The 23,827-nt window shown below is 38.6% G+C and overlaps 1 protein-coding gene across 3 annotated transcripts in view; it reads right to left on the bottom strand.

The window, feature by feature from the left end:
- The window catches only part of LOC131354241 (receptor tyrosine-protein kinase erbB-4-like), a 418,103-nt gene that overhangs the window by 75,774 nt on the left and 318,502 nt on the right, over positions 1-23,827 (bottom strand). For 2 of the 3 annotated variants that reach the window (XM_058391635.1, XM_058391637.1), the window contains exons 18-20: positions 20,647-20,769; positions 18,562-18,660; positions 16,608-16,793 (exon numbers count right to left, since the gene is read on the bottom strand). In XM_058391635.1, coding sequence (XP_058247618.1) covers positions 16,608-16,793; positions 18,562-18,660; positions 20,647-20,769 — 408 coding nt within the window. The remainder of the gene's footprint in view (positions 1-16,607; positions 16,794-18,561; positions 18,661-20,646; positions 20,770-23,827) is intronic. The other variant, XM_058391636.1, reaches the window with a different exon arrangement.

Below are 23,827 nucleotides of genomic sequence, written 5' to 3'. Positions count from 1 at the left end.
AGAGTGTGTCAGTGTGTGTCAGTGTGTGTCAGTGTCTATCAGAGTGTATCAGTGTGTGTCAGTGTGTGTCAGTGTGTATTAGTGTATTAGAGTGTATCAGTGTGTATCAGAGTGTGTCAGTGTGTGTCAGTGTGTGTCAGTGTGTATCAGTGTGTGTCAGTATGTAACAGAGTGTGTCAGAGTGTGTCAGAGTGTGTCAGTGTGTGTCAGTGTGTATCAGTGTGTATCAGAGTGTGTCAGTGTGTGTCAGTGTGTATCAGTGTGTATCAGAGTGTGTCAGTGTGTGTCAGTGTGTATCAGTGTGTGTCAGTATGTAACAGAGTGTGTCAGAGTGTGTCAGAGTGTGTCAGTGTGTATCAGTGTCTATCAGAGTGTATCAGTGTGTGTCAGTGTGTATCAGAGTGTATCAGAGTGTATCAGAGTGTATCAGAGTGTATCAGTGTGTGTCAGTGTGTATCAGTGTGTATCAGAGTGTGTCAGAGTGTGTCAGTGTGTATCAGTGTGTGTCAGTGTGTGTCAGTGTGTATCAGAGTGTATCAGTGTGTGTCAGTGTGTATCAGTGTATATCAGAGTGTATCAGAGTGTATCAGAGTGTATCAGAGTGTGTCAGAGTGTGTCAGAGTGTGTATCAGTGTATATCAGAGTGTATCAGTGTGTGTCAGTGTGTATCAGTGTATATCAGAGTGTATCAGTGTGTGTCAGTGTGTATCAGTGTGTATCAGTGTATATCAGAGTGTATCAGTGTGTGTCAGTGTGTATCAGTGTATATCAGAGTATATCAGTGTGTGTCAGTGTATATCAGTGTATATCAGAGTGTATCAGAGTGTATCAGAGTGTGTCAGAGTGTGTCAGAGTGTGTCAGAGTGTGTATCAGTGTATATCAGAGTGTATCAGTGTGTGTCAGTGTGTATCAGTGTATATCAGAGTGTATCAGTGTGTATCAGTGTGTGTCAGTGTGTATCAGTGTATATCAGAGTGTATCAGTGTGTATCAGTGTGTGTCAGTGTGTATCAGTGTATATCAGAGTGTGTCAGTGTGTATCAGTGTATATCAGAGTGTATCAGTGTGTATCAGTGTGTGTCAGTGTGTATCAGTGTGTATCAGAGTGTATCAGTGTGTGTCAGTGTGTATCAGTGTATATCAGAGTGTGTCAGTGTGTGTCAGTGTGTATCAGTGTCTATCAGAGTGTATCAGTGTGTGTCAGTGTGTATCAGTGTATATCAGAGTGTATCCGTGTATATCAGTGTGTATCAGTGTGTATCAGTGTGTGTCAGTGTGTATCAGTGTGTATCAGAGTGTATCAGTGTGTGTCAGTGTGTATCAGTGTATATCAGAGTGTATCCGTGTATATCAGAGTGTGTCAGTGTGTGTCAGTGTGTATCAGTGTATATCAGAGTGTATCCGTGTATATCAGAGTGTATCAGTGTGTGTCAGTGTGTATCAGTGTGTGTCAGTGTGTATCAGTGTATATCAGAGTGTATCCGTGTATATCAGAGTGTGTCAGAGTGTGTCAGTGTGTATCAGTGTCTATCAGAGTGTATCAGTGTGTGTCAGTGTGTATCAGTGTCTATCAGAGTGTGTCAGTGTGTATCAGTGTGTATCAGAGTGTATCAGAGTGTATCAGAGTGTATCAGTGTGTGTCAGTGTGTATCAGTGTGTATCAGAGTGTGTCAGAGTGTGTCAGTGTGTATCAGTGTGTGTCAGTGTGTGTCAGTGTGTATCAGAGTGTATCAGTGTGTGTCAGTGTGTATCAGTGTATATCAGAGTGTATCAGAGTGTATCAGAGTGTGTCAGAGTGTGTCAGAGTGTGTATCAGTGTATATCAGAGTGTATCAGTGTGTGTCAGTGTGTATCAGTGTATATCAGAGTGTATCAGTGTGTGTCAGTGTGTATCAGTGTGTATCAGTGTATATCAGAGTGTATCAGTGTGTGTCAGTGTGTATCAGTGTATATCAGAGTGTATCAGTGTGTGTCAGTGTGTATCAGTGTATATCAGAGTGTATCAGAGTGTATCAGAGTGTATCAGAGTGTGTCAGAGTGTATCAGTGTATATCAGAGTGTATCAGAGTGTATCAGAGTGTATCAGAGTGTGTCAGAGTGTGTCAGAGTGTGTCAGAGTGTGTATCAGTGTATATCAGAGTGTATCAGTGTGTGTCAGTGTGTATCAGTGTATATCAGAGTGTATCAGTGTGTGTCAGTGTGTATCAGTGTATATCAGAGTGTATCAGTGTGTATCAGTGTGTGTCAGTGTGTATCAGTGTATATCAGAGTGTGTCAGTGTGTATCAGTGTATATCAGAGTGTATCAGTGTGTATCAGTGTGTGTCAGTGTGTATCAATGTGTATCAGAGTGTATCAGTGTGTGTCAGTGTGTATCAGTGTATATCAGAGTGTGTCAGTGTGTGTCAGTGTGTATCAGTGTGTATCAGAGTGTCTCAGTGTGTGTCAGTGTGTATCAGAGTGTATCAGAGTGTATCAGTTTTTCAGTGTGTATCAGTGTGTATCAGTGTGTATCAGTGTGTGTCAGTGTGTAACAGTGTGTGTCAGTGTGTATCAGAGTGTGTCAGTGTGTATCAGAGTGTATCAGAGTGTATCCGTGTATATCAGAGTGTGTCAGTGTGTGTCAGTGTGTATCAGTGTATATCAGAGTGTATCCGTGTATATCAGAGTGTATCAGTGTGTGTCAGTGTGTATCAGTGTGTGTCAGTGTGTATCAGTGTGTGTCAGTGTGTATCAGTGTATATCAGAGTGTATCCGTGTATATCAGAGTGTGTCAGAGTGTGTCAGAGTGTGTCAGAGTGTTTCAGAGTGTGTCAGTGTGTCTCAGTGCAGACAATTAATGTTTTGTTTTCCTGAACTAAATTATGTTTCATATACAGAACAATATTAAGCGACACAATGTCACTCTTTTTGTCTCTCTTAAAGCTGCACACATCAGTTTTTCTGACTGATATTTAAACAGTCTTGCTGAAGCTAAAGGAAGCGTTGCATGTTAAACACGTCATAGATTCAACACTCGCAGGGGGCGGGGCTACTGGGTGCTGATGCAGGAAGAAAACATTTTCATGTACCACACTGATGTGCATTATACACATTTGTCACAAAACTTCAGAATCACCATGACGACAGAAAATTATTTATAGACTTAAACGTTTCGAAGCAGCTCATCAGAATTCCATTACTACTTCCTTACTACTTAGTGTGTAGCATGTAATTTGGAACACAGCCTCAGATTCTCATAGAGGGTCTAATATATGGCATTTAAAGCCAGGGTAAAGAGGGAAGTGTTTCTCTATGAGCCGCTTGAGACAGGATGAAATTTATCAAATCTGATCCGCCAGCTTTATTTTTTTGAAAAAATTAATGAATTAGTAAATGTATTTATTTATTTTTAGGGAGGATAATAAACAATTCATAATGCATGGAGGGCTGTCCTAATTAAGTCTTGATTAAAAGTAAACTTTGCTAAGTCTGATTTAATAGATGCCAAGTTTCAACAGACTTCAGCTCATACTAAGTGCAGAGGAGAACAAAACAAAGTGAAGCAAAGCAAAATGAACTGAAAAACAAAAACATAACAAAGCAAAAGAAAAAAAGTCAAGAAAAAAGAAAGGAAAAGAAAGGAAAAGAAAACAAAAGAATAAGAAAGAAAAGAAAATGAAAGAAAAAAGAAATGCAAAGAAAAGAAAAGGCAAGAAAAGAAAAAAAAGAAAGGAAAGGAAAGGAAAGGAAAGGAAAGGAAAATTAAAGAGAAGATAGAAAAATAAAAGAAAGGACAGAAGAAAGAGATAAAAGAAAAAGAAAGGAAAAGAAAAGAAAAGAGAATAAAAGAAAAGGAAAGAAAAAGAAAATAAACAAAAAGGAAAGGAAAGAAAAGAAAAGAAAAGAAAAGAAAAGAAAAGAAAAGAAAAGAAAAGAAAAGAAAAGAAAAGAAAAGAAGCACTAGACTGTAAGCTGAAAGAGGAGAGGGAGAAAGGCTGAAATATTGAACTTTTAAATTGAAGAACAGCCTGAAAGCTATGTGTTTACAACGATCCTTTACAATAAAGCATTATTGAGAAAGTGAGCACAATGCCATCACCAAAACAAAGAAATAAAAAGCCCTCAGAAACAGTCCTCAGAGGCCACACAGTATTTATATAAGAATTTTTTAGACTTTTTTTCCCTCGCCATCACCGTTTATATCTCCACATAAACATTTTGTCCATTGTCGCTGGAGTAAAAACTCCAATCATAACTCACTTTCACATCAGAATTTTGAAGCGAGGGTACACACACCTTCCAGCACATTTTGCTCTGCTGAAAAAAAAAATCAATCTCTTAAACGCGGGACTGTAAGAGCAGCAGCGGGCGTAATAGCAGGAGTCTGTGGATGGGTGTGACAGGTGTATTTTGTCTCCTGTCACCCTCATGCAGTGTGTGGAGGACATGTGGCAGCTCCACTTACCCTCCTGACCCTGCTTTCACAGTGACTGCAAGGGGAAGTGGACCTGCCGCATTGTCCTCGATGCTCTCCACGTGGGACAAACTACAGCTGTCACCCCATCCTGAGACACATCTCTACTTTCCCTAACGCTGGAGTCTCTGATGTTCTCCATTATTTATTTGTTCGGCAGCGTTTTTTTAGTCAGTTAAAAAGTCAGTCAGTCCAGGTCAATGCAATTTTACAGGTCTGTGTCAGAGCAGCGTTTCTGACAGCCAGGTAATTGGAAGTGAAGTGAAGCTAAACTGTGGGAAGCTTTTTAACTTCATCGCTTAAATTGCAGCGTTGAAACAAAGGCCTGATGGACTACTGATCAGTCACAGGACCGGAGAAGTCCTCGCTTTTTAGCTTATTCGCTCTTTTCAAAATTTCAGAAGCACAAGATTGAGTAAAGAATGGGAGGTAGGGATGGATGGTGGGTTTACGTTTGCAGGAAGAGCAAAAATCAATGAACAAGATATATACACCAGTCGGCATAACATTATGACCACTGAGAGGTGAAGTGAATAAGACTGATGATCTCCTCATCATGGCACCTGTTAGTGGGTGGGATATATTAGGCAGCAAGTGAACATTTTGTCCTCAAAGTTGATGTTGGAAGCAGGAAAAATGGACAAGAGTAAGGATTTGAGGGAGTTTGACGAAGGGTCAAATTGTGATGGCTAGACCACTGGATCAGAGCATCTCCAAAACTGCAGCTCTTGTGGGGTGTTCCCGGTCTGCAGTGGTCAATATCTATCAAAAGTGGTCCAAGAAAGGAACAGTGGTGAATCGGAGACAGGGTCATGGGCGGTCAAGGCTCACTGATGCACATGGGGAGTGAAGGCTGGCCCGTGTGATCTGATCCAACAGACGAGCTACTGTTGATCAAACTGCTGAAGAAGTTAATGCTGGTTCTGATAGAAAGGGGTCAGAATACACAGTGCAGGACGGGTCAGGGCTGTTTTAGCAGCAAAAGGGGGACCAACACAATATTAGGCAGCTGGTCATAATGTTATGCCTAGTATATGTAATATATATATATATATATATAAAATTAATGTTGTTTATATGTTTATATACAACATTTATTTAATCGTTTAAAAATTTTATAACCCAGAGAAACAGCATGTTTGGGTTTATTGTGATTTCTTGTGTTGGTGTCAGGAGTATCCCCGTTACCATAGCAACACTTTGGTCTTCACTGCACAGTAAACATTTGTGTAGATACTGTCTACTTCAGTCTATTTGAAATGATAATCAGGTGCTATATTAAGAGTTGTGGTGCTTTTTTATGTATGTGATTCATAGTCTCTAGTTTTTAATCGTAATGTGGATCATTGATTGACGATTGATTGAGATATTTATTCTCAGGTTTCTGAGTGGTGTGACCTGATCACTGAGACCATAAGAACATCTTCCCCATAACGAATTAATTCATTTATTAATTATTTTTTTTCACCAGTACGATGCACTGAGACGAGTCTCAGACATTTGGACCTGATCTACATTTGAGATCTCAAACAGCTACAGAAATAATCCAGTCACACCCAAATGATGGATTCTCACAGACAATACTGTTCCACTGATCTAAACAGACTCTCATTACTCTCTCTATCGTTCATAATTATCATTAATACAGTAAGAACCCACACCCTGTACACTGAAGACTCTCAGTCACAACACTGCTGAACTTTAAACAGCCTCATGTTGGCGAGTAATAACAGCTACGTGCCATGTCAGTGCAGTGATTATAACCTGCTGGCTCCATAATCAACTTTAATAACGCAGAACAGATCCGACAGATGTGTTAAGCCTACATCTGGTGGAGAGAGAGAGAGAGAGAGAGAGAGAGAAAGAAAGAGAGAGAGTGAGAGAAAGAGAGGGGGGCAGTAAGAAAGAAAGAGAGAGACAGAGAGAGAAAAAGAGAAAGACAGAGAGAGAGAGAGAGAGAGAGAGAGAGAGTGAGAGAGAGCGAGAGAGAGACAGAGAGAGAGAGCTTGTCATTTGTAAGTAAGGTCTTATAGTCTTTTAACTCTCTGTGGAACCTGCACTCCTTCATACTGTGTGTGTGTGTGTGTGTGTGTGTGTGTGAGAGAGCGAGAGAGCTTGTCATTTGTCAGTAAGGTCTTACAGTCCTTTAGCTCATTGTAGAACCTGCACTCCTTCATACTATATGTGTGTGTGTGTGTGTGTGTGTGTGTGTGTGTGTGTGTGTGGGTGTGTGTGTGTGGGTGTGTGGGTGTGTGTGTGCAGTGTTTGTACAGCTTGCCCTGCCAGTCATCACAGTGTGACAGTCTGTCAGTCTATTGCTTAAGTGTTACACCTCACAGCTGCTCGTCTTCATGCCTCTCACAATGAAAGCACGTAGCAAATGTGACCAGAATAAAAATATAAAAACAAATGAGAACCAGGTCAGTGTACAAATATTAGACCACAACCTCGGACACTAAATGAATCATTAAATGAATCAATTCTATTTTATTACATCATACAAACTCAAACGATTCGAATCAAAGTAGCAAGCAAGCGAACAAGCTGAAGAATCAGCGTAAAAGAATCAGATCAATCAGTTGACTCATATGATTCGGATCAAAACATTTTATCAAACGAAGAAAAGGATAATAACAAGCAGCAGCATTAGATAAAAAAAAGATCAAATGACAGCATAAATAATTAAGTGAATCAATTCAATAAAATGAGATAAATCAAACGATTCACATGATTTGAATCAACAGTAAAGCAGATCAGATTCAAATAAATGAGATCAAATGAATCAGATCCAATCCTACCTAAGAAATGCTTGAATGAATCATTTCAATTCAATCAGATCAATCAACCAACTCGTATGAATCAGACCAATCGGAAATGAATCAAATTGTTACGCCTTAATTACATTCATCTTTACATGCAGAGAGATTGTTAGCAAATACACCAAGATGTGGTTAACTAGCATCTATGATAATGTAATGATGACATTTAGTACATGGATATTTTAGAAATTAATCATTTCAGCCTATAATTTGGGTCAAATTTCTCAATGAGATTGAATGAGATCAAATGAATCAGATCCAATCATACCCAAGAAAGGATAGAACGAATCATTTCAAATAATATGATTTGAATCAACAAGCAGATCAGATTCAAATAAATGAGTTCAAATAAATCAGATCCAATCCTACCTAAGAAATGCTTGAATGAATCCTTCAATTCAATTCAATTCAATTCAATTCAATTCCATTCAATTCAATTCAATTCAATTCAATTCAATTCAATTCAATTCAATTCAATTCAATTCAATTAGATCAATCTATCGACTCATATGATTTGAACTAAAATGATTTGAATCAAACCTGCAAACACACATGGATCAGAATCAGACAAAAGACTCAGATCAAATCACACTAAAGAAATGATTAAATGATTTAATTCAATCTAATTGAATCAATCGGTTCGTATGAGCAATTGGAGGAGACTAGGGAATGTAGCATTACTGGATTACAAGAATCAGATTCAATGAATCAAATCAGGTTCAGCAGATCATATTAAAAAAGAGGCGCATGAGTGAATCCAAAAATATCGGAAACTACTCAAACTGTTACCCCTTAATTAGATTAATCTTTATATGCAGAGAGATTGTTAGCAAATACACCAGATGTGGTGTTAGCAGATGTGGTTAACTAGCATCTACGATAATGTAATGATGACATTTAGTACACGGATATTTTAGAAATGAATCATTTCAGCCATCATGACATCATTAAAAATGATGAAAGAAAAAAAAAAGAATGTACTCTTCTTCTTCTTCTTCTTCTTCTTCTTCTTCTTCTTCTTCCGATCTTCAGGAGTTTCAGATGATGCAATTTCACATGTGGAATATTCCAAATATTTCATATAGAGGGCAATAACATCTGGCTTTTGGAAAATTGATGCTACAAACGTGAGATATTAAATGGATCCACGCTATTAAATATTAAATGGATCCAAGCTAATCTATTTCTAGTAAGCTTGAATGACCAAAATGCTGTGAATGTTTCAAGACGCTGCTCAGAAAACCGCTTTGTATCAAATATTTACCGTTGCATACATATTAGTAAATGTAATCGCTTTCAGGAAGCAAATCACCAAAGCTCCAAAAATCATGAAATGAAAAAAATGTTTCACTTGTTTACCTCAGCCCACATCCAGCTTCTCAATCTTCCCCGACTCTCTCAGTACCGCTATTATCATCATCACACTCTGAGTAATGTGAAGCTTATCTGGGAAATCCCAAATTGCTCCATTAAGTAAGCAGCAACCAGCGAACACTGACAAGCGGTTCGATAAGTAATAATGTTTGCAGTGCAGGGCTTGCAAACAAAGAACAGCTATTACTGTAATTATCCTCCCAAATTCTGCACCTGCGCCAGATTGGAGACAAGCAATGCTGATGTTCTGAAACCTGCAATCCCGAGTCCTGACGCTAGAAACTCCAGCTGTTTGTTTATCGACTGATCGCCCTGCGTCTCAAATGACACACTACACGCTATGTTACGTTAAGTTGTGTTGTGTTTAATTTGTCACATATACATTACTGCACTGTGAAATTCTTTCTTCACATATCAGAGCGCAGGGTCAGCCTTGATGCAGCACCCCTGGAGCAGGGTGGGTTGGGAGGCTCACTCAGGGGGCCTAGCAGTGGCAGATGGGAGGCACTGGGGCTTGAACCCCAATCTTCCGTTCAACAACCCAGAGCCTTAACCACTTGAGCTACCACCGCCCCAGATGCAGTGTACATGCAGACATGTAGTGTCTACTGTATGCATTTTAGAAGGGTAGTTTTTTAGATTAGTCACAGTGATCAGGGTCTGTCTTATTGTTTCTATAGTAACAGCAAAATCTGGCAGATAGAACAGCAGACGGTACACAAAATGTAACAATAACCGGCTAAAAATATCTGATATTTGAACAAAGAAAAGGATAGGGCCGATGTTTTCTGTGAGCTCAGGTGCTTCAATTTAACCAGAATTGTGATAGCATCTGGATGACGCATTTGGACCTCTAGTGGTGTGGAGGGGTACTGTCAATAATCCGCTATTTATTCAACGATCATAGCAATGACTTCTGGGTAAAATGCTGCTCTTGGTATCTCTAGTGGATTTGATTTGATCACGCAGTACAGATTTAAAAGTATTTGTATTTAGTAAATAAATATGTTTTAGTAATGCCACCCATTTTAAATTAAAAAAAAAAAAAAAGTAATTAAATTAAATTAAAAGCACATTATTGATATTTTAGTGTAGTATTTAACATAACAAGAAAACCCTCATAGGAAAGACACTGAGCCTCCAATAAGATAATCCTTACAGATCCATGACTTTGTGTTTGTTGTTTTAGCAAACATTAGAACAGTTAGCATGTGTGCGGCTAGTTATATCAAATCCTGACAGCTCATTTATTTGCCATTTATTTCAATCCTCATTTATTTGTATCTACTATAAACCAGTTTTATGATGGACAGTATATAAACCTATTTTATTACGATAACGCACACACACACACACACACACACACACACACACACACACACACATGATGTGCTGAAGCGTTAACTGAAAGCAGGGTTTGATTCTTAAATTAAACGTTTAAGGAATCGCATGAAACTTGTCTATCACGCGGCCTGTCGATAAAAGGCGTCTTTCTGCTAAATGTGGTGGAAAGAAAAGGCTGAAGAAATTAACCTCACTCTTCACGCATGAATGAATTCAACACTGAAATATCAGAATCTGGACAGTGTAGATATGATAGACAACATTTTATGGTTCGTTAGAGAACAAGCTGTGTTTACTGAATAAATCAAGTTTTGATTATTGACATTAAGGTTTAAGTTATACTGATGCGTGTGTATGTTCAGCTACTGTATACTGTACCTTAGATGTGCAGTTGTTTACGTTTAAAATGTCATGGTATTATTTCCACTGAGAAAGTTACAAGTGTTCAGACTCGCTTTATGCAGCTTCTTCAGTTTGCCAAAATTTGGATTAATAAAATCACCTCGTGCCTCAGGGGCTGCCAGATTTTTCTTGAGTAGAAGGACCTGCCTTTAAGCATGAAATTGATTATCTATAGAAAATGCAGACTGAAGAAGGACACTGAATTTTTTTATAGAACAGATCAGAATAGAATAGAATAGAATAGAATAGAATAGAATAGAATAAATCAGGGCTTAGGCAAAAATTGTGCTTGAGGTCTTATGATCTGAAAAGAAAAGAAAAGAAAAGAAAAGAAAAGAAAAGAAAAGAAAAGAAAAGAAAAGAAAAGAAAAGAAAAGAAAAGAAAAGAATTTAGGCAATACGAAATGAAAAAAAAATCAGGGCTTAGGCAAGTATTGTGCTTGAGATCTTAAGATCTGAATAGAGTAGAATAGAATAGAATAGAATAGAATAGAATAGAATAGAATAGAATAGAATTTAGCCCAATAATAATAATAATAATAATAATAATAATAATAATAATAATAATAAACCAGGGCTTAATTAAACATTGTGCTTGAGGTCTTAATATCTAAATAAAATAGAACAGAACAGAACAGAACAGAATAGAATAGAATAGAATAGAATAGAATAGAATAGAATAGAATTTAGGCCATATAAAATGAAAAAAAAATCATAGCTTAAACAAAATTGTGCTTAATGTCTTAGGATCCCAATAGAATAGAATAGAATAGAATAGAATAGAATAGAATAGAATAGAATAGAATAGAATAGAGAATTCAGGAAATATAAAATGGAAAAAAAATCAGGGCTTCAGCAGAAATTGTGATTGAGGTCTTAATATCTGAATAGAATACACAAGAATGGAATAGAATAGAATAGAATAGAATAGAATAGAATAGAACCAATAAAAAATGAAAGAAAAAAACAGGGCTTAATTAAAAATTGTGCTGGAGGCCTCTATCTGCAAAAAACAGAACAGAATTCAATAGAATAGAATAGAATAGAATAGAATAGAATAGAATAGAATAGAATAGAATAGAATAGAATAGAATTTAGGCAATATAAAATGAAAAAAAAAATCAGGGCTTAAGCAAAAATTCTGCTTGAGGTCTTAAGATAAAAGAATCAAATCAAACGACTAAAATAAATCACTGAATGAATCAATTCAATTCAATTAGATTAATCAAATGACTCATATGATCATATCATTTGGCTCAAATGATTCGAATCAAACAAGCAAACACACAGGGAGAAGAATCAGATAAAAGAATCAAATAAATTACTGAATGAGTCAACTTCAAATAAATCACTCAAACGACTCATATGATCATATGATTTGGATCAAATTATTCGACTCATACGATCTGAATCAAATGATCTGGAGCAGACAAACAATCAATCAAACAAACATAAAATGATTCGCTTTTAAAGCCTCAGCAGGTTCTCTGAGACGGTCCTTTTGTGTCCTTCTCTGAGACGAGCCATCGTCAGACATGTGTTTCATTTTAATAAGATGATTATTCAGCAAATTATCCGGAAGGATGAGCAGGAAATGCCAGCTGGCTCTATTTCTCTCTTTATATATGTATATTTTTAAATATTTTCCCTAATGCTATGAAGTTTCTCTGTGAATGAAGAAGCCTTGTCTGTCCAGATGGCATTAAATAAACCACTCACACTTAAAGACACACTCGTAAAAGTGTGCACTAGTTCAATGTTTAATGAAAGGTTATAATTTGTCAGAATCGTCACGGTGTGCAGGCGGATTTTGCAAATGAAGCAGACTGATTAGAGGAATGTGAATACATGGGATTACAGAGCAAATTGAATCAGTGGCCAAATTTAGAATAAACACCAACTACAGATTGATGAAGTTTATACCACTGAGGAAAACTGAGATCATTTTAGATAAGTGATTAGATCCTAATCAAGAAGTTAACATCCCTGTGGGTCAAGCAAGTAATAACAAGCTACAAATCACATGTTTATTAATGTAATAGAAAACTCGGGTGAAGTTCTGCTCCTGCGGCTCAAGCATCGCATCCCAGCCAACTTTATATTCAGATTCAGGGACAGATCATATAAATATAAGCTTTTTTTAAAGAAGATGCTGCTGAGAATCTATAAAAACACCCATAGAAAAGAAAAAACGAGACAGAAAAAATCAAACTGCAAACAGCAAGAAGAAAAACTTGTTTGTTATAGGAAAATAAATGTAGGCTTCCTTGTTAGTCATTTGGTTGCCAGAAATGACAAACCTTAACATTCAAAAACTTCAAAACAGGAAGGAAGCTATTAAAGAAAAACGTTTGACCTTGATTTGTCCTTGACTCAACAAGATGTCCCAGTGCGTTTATAGCAAATATACTGGAATGCTGCTTGACCAATCAAATTCGAGGACTGGACCTAAGTGTTTTATAATTCTTTATAAATCCTGCAAACATTCAACTGCTCGCTCTTGAGAGATCTCGCTAACAAGAGACACAAGGATCTGGAAAACATGAAGCCTCCGTGAAGCAACCTAATGCACTAATATTAAACATCTGGGAACAAACGTTCTTTTTTATCACTTCATCTAAGGGATTCCATGCTTCACTTCACCCTTCTTCCATGACAAGCCTTTTTGAGAATGAGGTTCCTTTATGAGTCTGGTTCCTCTCAAGGTTCCTTCCTCATATCATCTCAGGGAGTTTTTCCTCACCACCATCACCTCAAGCTTGCTCATTAAGAATAAAGGTTCGGGATAAATAATAACTAAACTTTAAACTTGATCATTTTTCTATGTTTCTATAATGCTGTAAAGCTGCTTTGAGACTATGTGAATTGTTAAAAGCGCTATACAAAAAATTTAATTGAATTGAATTATTAGCATTTTAAGCTAAACTACAGTATTTTATTAATCCCCATGGGGAAACTTACTGTCACAACACAAGACTTTAAATAGTGCAAATAAACTCACAACATGTCACAAATAAGGAAGAATGAATAGAATAGAATAGAATAGAATAGAATAGAATAGAATAGAATAGAATAGAATAGAATAGAATAGAATTTAGGCAATATAAATTCAATCAGAATCAATCAAATGACTCATTTGATCACGTCATTTGGCTCAAATGAATCAAATCATACAAGCCGACACTCAGGGAGAAGAATCAGGTAAAAAAAGAATCAGATCAAATGACACTAAATAAATCATTGAATAGAATCAGTTCAATTCAATTAGATTAATCTAATGAATCAAATGATCCTATCATCTGGCTCAAATGATTCGAATCAATCAAGCAAACATGCAGGGAGAAGATTCAGATAAAAGAATCAAATCAAGTGAGACTAAAATAATGACTGAATGAATTGAATCAATTCAATTCAAATCGGTTAATCAAATGACTCATATGATCCTATCATTTGGATCAGACGATTCGAATCAAACAAGTACACACACAGGAAATAGAATCAAATAAATGAATCAAATCAAACGAGACTAAAATAAATGACTGAATGAATCGAATCGATTTGAATCAAACAAGCAAAAAAGCTTGGCAGGTTTAAAAATTTATACGTTAAGCATGTGATGAATGTATGAATCAAAACCGAAAAATGAATCAAAACCGTGATGGTGAATCGTTACACTTCTAGCGACTAATAAGAATTGTATTTTGATGACACACTAAAAATCCTGCTTCTTATAACCAAAATATATTCATAATTTGTTTATTTTTTAATAGAAAACGTTTATTTATTACATTTTTTTTTTAAAGTTTGCATTTCCACATTTAAATTTTGACTAATCTTAATTACATTTCATATCTGTGATTATTTATATATATATATATATATATATATATATATATATATATATATATATATATATATATATATTATTTAAGAACAACTCATTTATTTTTTATTTTTCGTCAAAATAGCACACATACAGTACATACAGAGTCGTGGGCTTATGACAGTGTCCATGAGACTGTGTGTGTGTGTGTGTGTGTCTGTGTGTGTGTGTATTCAGTATTGATCTGAGGTCAGGAACCCTGATGTTCACACTGATGCTGGTCAATGAGTTGTAATAAATGTACAGCAGCTACACAACCGGTCTTCGGGGAATCTTTACATGTAAGGATAGACTTCTGAATCAATAGTTCATGTACACATTAAGGCAAAAAAAATGTTGGAGGAAAACAATGTTATTTGAAAATGCTACATTATATGATTAACCCTTGGGAGTCTCAGAAGCGAGAGTTCAGATCCAACAAATGGCAGGCAATGCATCTCTAAATGTCGGCGTTCAAGCAAAGATTAAAGGTAAACAGTGTCCTGTCCCAGTTATAGTCATTACTCCAAGACCACGATTCATTATCTTTCAGGTTTTCTACTTGAGCAGCAAGGCTAATGGAGCTAACGGTTAAGGTCATCATAGAGCTACCAGTTTAGCATCATGCAAAGTTAAAATCATGAGAAACTCCATAAAAAAAATGTAGAGTAATTTGACCCAGTAACACAACAACCTTGTTGTAATTATTAAATACTGTGAATGAAAATAAAAATCCAAAGACCTTCTGTAATACAGACTGTGAACTGAGCTCACAAGCCACTTTAATAGGAATAGTCAAGAGCCTCAGCTGATCTTCATATCAAAGTTCAAAATGTAATGTCATAGAGAGGTCAGAAGAGAACAACTAGACTAGTTTAAGCTGACAGGAAGTTTACGATAACTCAAACAATCGCTCTTTACAGCCGTGCTGAGCAGAAAAGCATCTCTTTTGAGGTGGATGAGTAAGAACAGGAAAAGAGCACACCGGGTTCCACTTCTATCTAACCCTCAGGCTAAGCTGATTACAAATGGTTAATGCTCTGGGATGTTACACCACTGTTGGGCCCCTGAGCAAGGCCCTTAACCCTCTCAGCTCCAAGAGCGCTGCATCATGGCTGACCCTGTGCGCTGAATGCATTTAGGTGTTAAGTTTTACTTATCCGTAAGGAAGTAGCTTTTATTTATCATATATACATTACTGCACAGTGAAATTCTTTCTTTGCATATCCCATCCTTGGAGGGTTGGGGTCAAAGCACCCCTCTAGCCAAGAGGATAAAGGGCCCAGTGGTGGTAGCTTGGCTGTGCTGAAGGTTGAACCAATTCTGAGAAACAACCCAGAGCCTTAACCATTTGAGCTACGTACTGTTTAGGTGTGTCCGTGACTAGCTTAGCCTGAGGGTTAGATTGGGGTCAGCACATAGGGTCAGAGAACCATTATGCAGTGCACCTGGAGTGAGGAGGTTGGGGGACTTGCTTAAGGGCACAACATTGGCTGCTTGGTGGTGCTGGGGCTTGAACCCTAATCTTCCAATCAACCTTATCCACTTGAGCCACCATTACTACACTTTCTCACCCTAGTGGAAGAAAAGTGTAACAGCAGTACTGTCTACATATTAAAGCAGGATATGAATTATTTCATTAACAAAATCAACATTTAAGGATGGATAGGGTCTGAAAGTTTGGCTCAGGCAGCTTTATGGATAAAAGCCTTTGTCCAGTTGCTAAGGATCCATTTCCGAGAGAACCCGAGGAGGATATTAGAGTTTCTCAACCAGCTACTAGTTTAATCGTACCTTTTGTTCATAAGACTCACTAGTGGAAATTAAATGTAATTGAAGAAACAGATATATATATCATCATCAGCAAGGTTCATCTTCTTAGATGCTTTGACCTGCTACGTCGTCTGAAATGAGCAGCATGGAAAACAGGCTACGGAGAAGTTTACCATATATGGCAAACAAGGGTGAGGGTGTTTCTTTATGCAAATGAGCAAGGCTGTGCACAAGCACATCAGTTTAATAGCCACTGGGTACAGCTGTGTGTGCACACATGTGAGCCATAAATTCATCCATTTTCCGTAGTGTTTATCCTACACAGGTTCATGAGGAAACTATTCCAGAAATCTTGGCATATGAGGCAGGGGGACACCCAGGATAGGGTGGCGACCCATCATAAGGCACAATCACACACTACATCACACACTCTGGGCACTTGAGAGATGTTAATCTGCTTGATTAAGCAACCAATACACATACCAATGAGACCCCTTGAGATCTTATATACGGTGCTAGTTGTCTGTAAGTCCACGCTTGAGGAGCGAAATTCTTAAAGAACCCTTAGAGATTCTTACCTTAGCGATCTGCACACACCAGTTGAGCAGCAGCTGGGAGCCGATGTTGTCCTTGTGCTCATGTACATAGTCCAGCAGGCAGCCGTGAGGCATTAACTGGGTCACCAGCTGGATGGTGGGACTCAAACACACTCCGAGCAGACGCACCAGGTGAGGATGCTCCATGCTGGCCATGATCAGTGCCTCCTGGAGGAAAACAAAAATCCCTCACAGGTTTCTGATTTACGCTGAGTTCACATTCACACTGCATTTCCACTCACATGGTATTGGATTACATCGCGGTGCTTTATGTGCTGATGAAGTGAAACAGCGCAGCACATTTACATGGAAATGATAAGAGTCGATAGAGAAAACCGAGGTTCTGAAGATAACACTGAAGATAATACACTGGAATATTGCTTCATGTCTACGGAAAATAAAAACCAAAAAAAAAAAAAAACAATCACATTTCCACTGATGCACTGTTTCACATTCGCAGCGTGTGAGAATCGCGAGACGGACGCAAACGTGCCGGAATTGAATTCCTTCTGTTTCATTCACGAATCTTTCATTTTAAACAGTGTAAATAAACTCCAGGGGCTTTTAAAGTAAACTGACCGCTCACATCTGGGAGGAAATCATCTCAATGACATCACCGGTGTTCTTTTTTTAAATGTATTATTCTCATGTAAAATTATTTAATATCTCTAAGCTAAAAAAAAAAAAATACTACCAAGGATAAAATAAATAAATAAAAAGATTAAATAAATTATTGTATCATCTCTCTCTCTCTCTCTCTCACACACACACACACACACACACATTATTTTCAGGACTTGTAGACTGTTCAGAATCACACACTAGGCAATGTAGTAATAAGTATTCAAAGCGCTGTTATTCCTGAGTAGCAGTAGATAGGTGTGTGTGTGTGTGTGTGTGTGTTTGTCTCTCTACAGTGAACCTGAGCGTGCAACTGCTTTTTGATTGCGGTTTAAGTAGAGAAGCAGTGAGAGCTCTCCATTTCACACACAGACACACAGGATAACTGAGAGAGAGAGAGAGAGGGAGAGAGAGAGAGAAGGAAAACAGAGAGCTACAGACAGAGTGAGAAGAGACAGAGTTTAAAAGACAGGTGGAGACAGAAAGAAAGAATAAAGAATGAGAAATGGAAACAAAAAATTGACAGTGACAAATACAGAAAGATAGAGAAAAAACAGACAGACACACATGCACAGAAAAGAGAGGGAGGGAAAGAGAGAAAGAGAGAGGAAAGAAAGAAAGAAAGAAAGAAAGAAAGAAAGAAAGAAAGACAGAAAAAGACAGAAAGATGCACATGCACGGAAGCGAGAGAGAGAGACAGAGAGAGAGAGAGAGAGAGATGAAAACAATGGGGAAAACTGGTAAATTTAATAGGAGGAAAATTTTAAAAAACAAAAATTCCATGTTGGAATTCCGTGAACTGTCGGGTGATGTAAGAAGGCCGGAGCGCTCTCAGTAACGTGGAGTCACTGTGTTTCTGTAGCTTCAGGTTAAGAAGTATCTTACTGTCCATACTATAAAGTGTACTCTGTACAGGCTCTACACCCTGTCTACCCTAAGTAGTGAGCTAGTGAGCATACACAGTGAAGCCATTTGGGATTCGGCCCTAACTGTGTGTGAGTGTGTTTGTGTGTGTGTATGTGTATGTGTGTGTGTGTGTGATGGGAAATCTGGCTGAGTACTAAACATCCAATCTAAATATCACTGAAAGCATTACGTCGAGTAAACAAATGAAAATAAATGGAAACATTTATCTCACACACACACACACACACCCACACCCACACCGAAAATGGGTCTCCTGGCAGCGTTTCTCAGCATTGCGTCATGTTTAAAGCTTTGAACGCTCATTTAGGGATTTACACTTTTTCCTTCTGAACAGAGCTGGAGTTAAAAGCTAGCTGAACGAGCAAAAAAAAAAAAAAACATCACTCACGTCCATGAACTCCACATTGGCTTTAGGTCCCGTCGCCTCGTTCAGGATCTTAATTGCCACCGGGATCTTCACCGTCTCACCCTCAGGCACCCAGATTCCCTGAGGAGGAGAACATGTGCTTAGACATTCCTGCAGATCTGACGTGGCCCATCTGAGATACATCAGACAGTTCATACCAGATCATCCAACACTAAATCACTGCCTTAGAAACAGAACCATTGAGTTGTTTTGTGTTTCAGCTCCAGCCTCGTTCCCATCTCTGGCTCCTCATTGGGTGAGCACAGATCGCCACACGCCTTAGCCCCGCCCCATTGATCAGGTTAAAGCTTATAGATTTGTTGATTTTTGCAGTAGCACTGTGTTTGACCCTCAGCTTCTACTCTGCGCTTAGAAAACATTCCTATAATTTATATGTTAAATATGGATGTTCTATTGTTGGCATATGCTGCACAGCAAACACAAACATAATCAGCTTTTCTAGTGACATGGTAATGTTGTACCAAATGTTGTATTTGTTGTTGTTCTTGTTTGGGCTGCTCCCTGTTCGGGGTCGCCACCGTGGATCATTTGGTCTGCATATTTTTGGTTTGGGCGCAGGTTTTACCTCGGATGCCCTTCCTGATGCAACCCTGCCTTTTTATCCAAGCTTGGGACCTGGCACTGAGAGTTAACTCTTCAGTGGCTGAGGTAAATCCCTGCCTGGGAATCGAACCCTGGCCTCGACAACGAGAGAACAAATGTATTGGTATCTCCAAAATGTCTCAGCACCCTAAAGAATTTTGATCTATGCTTTGAAAAGACCAGTATGACTGGAGAGATGTTTCATAAGCAAGGTTAAGGCCAAAATCACGCATCAATCTTATAGATATAGCAACTGCATTTCCCATCCTGAGGAAACCCACTCTGAATCCCTCAGACATCAGACACTAAAGAAAGGATTCGCTTTTCTATGCTCTTTCTAAAATCCTTGACTGAGCCCACCATCTCTCAGGGTACAAGCAGAACCCACATCAAGACTCGTCTCAGTTCTGGCACCTTGCGGTGGAATGAACTTCCCCTGGATGTCAGAACAACTGAGTCACTGGCACTCTACAAACAACGTCTAAAAACCTTAATCTTAAATCTTAAACTACTGAAACTAGAACTTATCTTAAAAAAGATTGCTGTTCTTGCAATATTTCCTCCCAGTAGAGGTTTTAGACTGATGATATGCTTAGTCTGTGATCTACTAAACTAGTATCAGGAGGAAGTTCTGGGTCCTGAGTGTTTAATTGTGAAGATTTTGTGGTTGTTGTTGTTGTGTCTGAGCCACAGCCTCACTCATAGTCTTTGTTTTTTTTTTGCCTTGTATTCATAGTTTATGTTTTTTTTTTATCTTTCAATTTTTGTTGTTTGGGTTTGTGTTCCGCTTTATACAATAAATTGTCTGCACTTGAATCCGCCTTCGCCTCCCACTTCATGACATTTAGCATTCAATCCAAAGAACCACTGCATGGGTTCATTTTTTATATTACATTTATTTTTTAACGTTTATATTTTACATTACATATATTGATGATTGATATATATTGATTGATATCATCATATTGATGTTTGATTAATTGATTGATTGATTGGTTTATTACTTGCCTTCTAGTTTGTCTGATTGATGTATTGCTTGCATGTATAATTGACTGATTGCCTGATTACTTAATTGATTGATTACAAGTCTGACTGACTGACCAACGGACGAACTGATTGACTGATGAACTGACTGACTGAACGACAAACTGACTGGCTGCCTGGCTGACTGACTGACTGTTTGACTGGCTGGTTGACTTACTAACTGAGTGACTGACTGACTGATTGATTGATCTGTATGAAGTCCATAAAATGTTGATTTTGCCTTTAGAAAATAAATACTAGGATTTTTCTGTTATAAAAAAATAGTTCCAAACATTTACAGTAAATTCACTGTATAGTGGTTTACGAAAAAATGTCTTACCACAAGACACTCAGTTCAAATCTTCCCTTTTTCAGACTGTCTACTCGGTACATAGTACTCAGTGCCGATATTAATCTGTCATGTGAGCCAGTAATAATCACCTTGTAGACAGTGCCAAAGGCCCCTGCACCGAGAATCTTCACCCTCTTCAGCTCCGTCTCCTTCAGTATCCTGAGCTGGGCCTGATTAGGTGCCGCACCACTCGGGGTCAGAGGCTCCACCAGCTGAAACGCATCCACCAGAGAATATCACATTTAGTTTTAACATGTTCTCAGCTCCGTTATCCAAACCTACACCCACTATGTGGATGTAGTCCATTTTGGAAAAATCATTGCAGTCGTGCTTCTGTGAAACCAAATGACAGGCAGTGACATTGTGAATCAGAAGACAAAGCACTATCTAGAAAAAAAAGTCGAATTAACCGTGGGGTGCAGAGATTACACATTCAAGTAATTAATTAGGTCTTTCTTCACCATGGTGCGATGAGAATTAAAATGGGAAGAATGACAAAAGCCTGAGGGGATCAAAGAGGAGCTGAAATATGAGAATGAAACAGAGATAAGGGTGGAGCAGAATGAAGAGTTTCAGGAACAGAGTCAAAGACAGAGTGTGATGGGGGAAAAAAAACAGAGATAAAGATAAACCTAGTAATATTGCAGCAAGTGCCAGAGAGACAAGAAGAGAGAAAAGAGAGAAAGGATGGGAATGGAAATAACCATGGAATTTATTGTTTGGAAGAAAATCAGAGAGGATGACAAAGATCAAGAGGAGTGATGAGAGTTAAAAAGGACAAAGAAGAAAAGAAAATGACAGAGAGAACGCTCTTCTCAGCCCTCACAGCATCTCTGGACTCATCACAGACATCTGATTAAACCGTAATCGCATTCTTAAATTAAACAGAGCTCAGAACCAAGACTCCTGGTGGGAAAAGATGGAGGAAGAGAATATGGAGGAAAAATAAAGGAGGCAGATGTACTCAGAGCATATGACTACAGGGAGCTGTCCACTAATGCTGGTGCTGAAATCATTCAACTTGAAAGATGCTTGATGTGTTTATTAACTGCTTTTTTCATAATGATACGGCTCAGTAATCACGTTAGACCTCCTCACCTAACATCAGAGTCTGATCTCACTAAAGCTCTTGTAGCCGAATGAACAGAAATCCACAAAGCTATGCTCCACTCTTCTGGGAAGGTTTACAATTAGATATTGGAGCTTTTATGACAGCAACAAGAACATATTGGTGTGAGGGTTGAGGGTCCTTCCTTCCTTCCTTCCTGCCATAGCCCCACTCTTCCTTCCTTAGTCTCTCTCTTTCATTCTTTCCTTCTCTCCATTCCTTCCCTCCCTTCCTTTTCTCCCTTCCTTCCTTCCTTCCTTCCTTCCTTCCATCCATCCATCCATCCATCCATTCCTTCCATCCTTCCTTCCTTCCTTCCTTCCTTCCTTGTTCATTTCAGAAAGAAAGTGTACCTAATTTAATATCATTATTTAATTTCTTTAGTTTAAAATGTCATTAATCATCTAATTGTTTTATATTGCTTTTATTTTATCGTGACTTTGTTTTTTTGTTTTTTTTTTTTCTGGAAAATTTCTGTTCCATTACTAGAAATCCTGTAATGCTATACAAGCTTTAAAAAAACCTCTCCTCTTTACACTCAGTATTGTGCTAATCTCTCCAAATCCTCAGTAAACTCAGATCATTAGCATATTCATGTTTGGATTTATTGTGGATGTGTTGATGCCGTGCTGCAGCCTGCTCTCCTTTCTCTAATTTTATTTCATTTTATTTTATTTTACTTTTCGCATAAAGAGCAGTGAACGGTTTCACCCAGCCTGAGGCAACACAGCTGCAGGAGCAATGTGGGGTGAAAGCCCACAGGTGCTACACACACACACACACACAAAACTGACTCGTGACCCATCCTCCTACATACACACACTTCTCCGAGTGCATGCTATTAGACTGGAATAAAAGTGAGACGGAGAAGACATGTAAACAAGTGCAAAGACACAGATACATCTACACACACACACACACACACACACACATCAACAAACATTTAAACACACACATCAACAAACACATCAACACACATCAGTACAGATCATGGAGTCAAAAAAGAACTGAGGACAAAAGCAATGTGTGTGTGTGTGTGTGTGTGTGTATGTGTGTGTGTGTGTGTGTGTGTGTAATACTAAAGTACATCTAAAACTTCTGAAGCACTTAGAGATTTCCAGATGAAGAAATAATCAGTTCATTATTAAGTTCCTCTTTCCTTTACTTCATTTCTTTCTTTCTTTCTTTCTCTCTCTCTTCCTTAGTCCCTCTATTTCTTCCTTCTTTTACTTCCTTCCTCTTCGTTCCTTAGTCTCTCTATTCCATCCTTCTCTTCCTTCCTTAGTTTCTCTCTTTATTTCTTACCTTTCTTCCCTCCTTAGTCCCTCTCTTTCTTCCTTCTCTTCCTTCCCTCCTTAGTCCCTCTCTTTCTTCCTTCTCTTCCTTCCTTAGACCCTCCCTTTCAACTGTCTCTTCCTTCCTTAGGCCCTCCATTTCTTCTTTCTCTTTCTTCCTTAGTCATTCCCTTCCCTTCCTTAGTCCTTCCCTTCCCTTCCCTTCCCTTCCCTTCCCTTCCCTTCCCTTCCCTTCCCTTCCCTTCCCTTCCCTTCCCTTCCCTTCCCTTCCCTTCCCTTCCCTTCCCTTCCTTAGTCCTTCCCTTTCTTCTTTCTCTTTCTTCCTTAGTCATTCCCTTCCCTTCCCTTCCTTAGTCCTTCCCTTCCCTTCCCTTCCTTAGTCCTTGCCTTCCCTTCCCTTCCCTTGTCCTTCCCTTCCCTTCCCTTCCTTAGTCCTTCCCTTCCCTTCCATTCCCTTCCTTAGTCCTTCCCTTCCCTTCCCTTCCTTAGTCCTTCCCTTCGATTCCCTTCCCTTCCCTTCCTTAGTCTCCCTCTCTCCCTTCTCCTTCCTTCCTTCCTTCCTTCCTGGAGCTGGGATTGAATCTCACGTCCTTCTGAATGAGCTGCCCAATGAGTCACCAGTGTGTCTTCTTCACACACAGCAGCACTGCAAGCAGCTTTTCCTGGTGTAGGCTCACCCCAAATACAGGTGTAATTAAATACAGGGGCATTTTATCCTCTACTGAAGACTTGGAAGTAAATGTGGAAGCTCTCAGTGCCATGCTGTCTATCACTAATCAGTAGACAGATGGTGCCATCAGTGACCGCTGCGGCTGGTGCACAAGCTCCAACATGTTGCATTAAATTACCTTTTTTCTGTGATGCTGC

Source organism: Hemibagrus wyckioides, linkage group LG06, assembly GCF_019097595.1.
Source record: "Hemibagrus wyckioides isolate EC202008001 linkage group LG06, SWU_Hwy_1.0, whole genome shotgun sequence".
Lineage (NCBI taxonomy): Eukaryota > Metazoa > Chordata > Actinopteri > Siluriformes > Bagridae > Hemibagrus > Hemibagrus wyckioides.
This window is presented reverse-complemented; position numbering and strand designations above follow the sequence as displayed.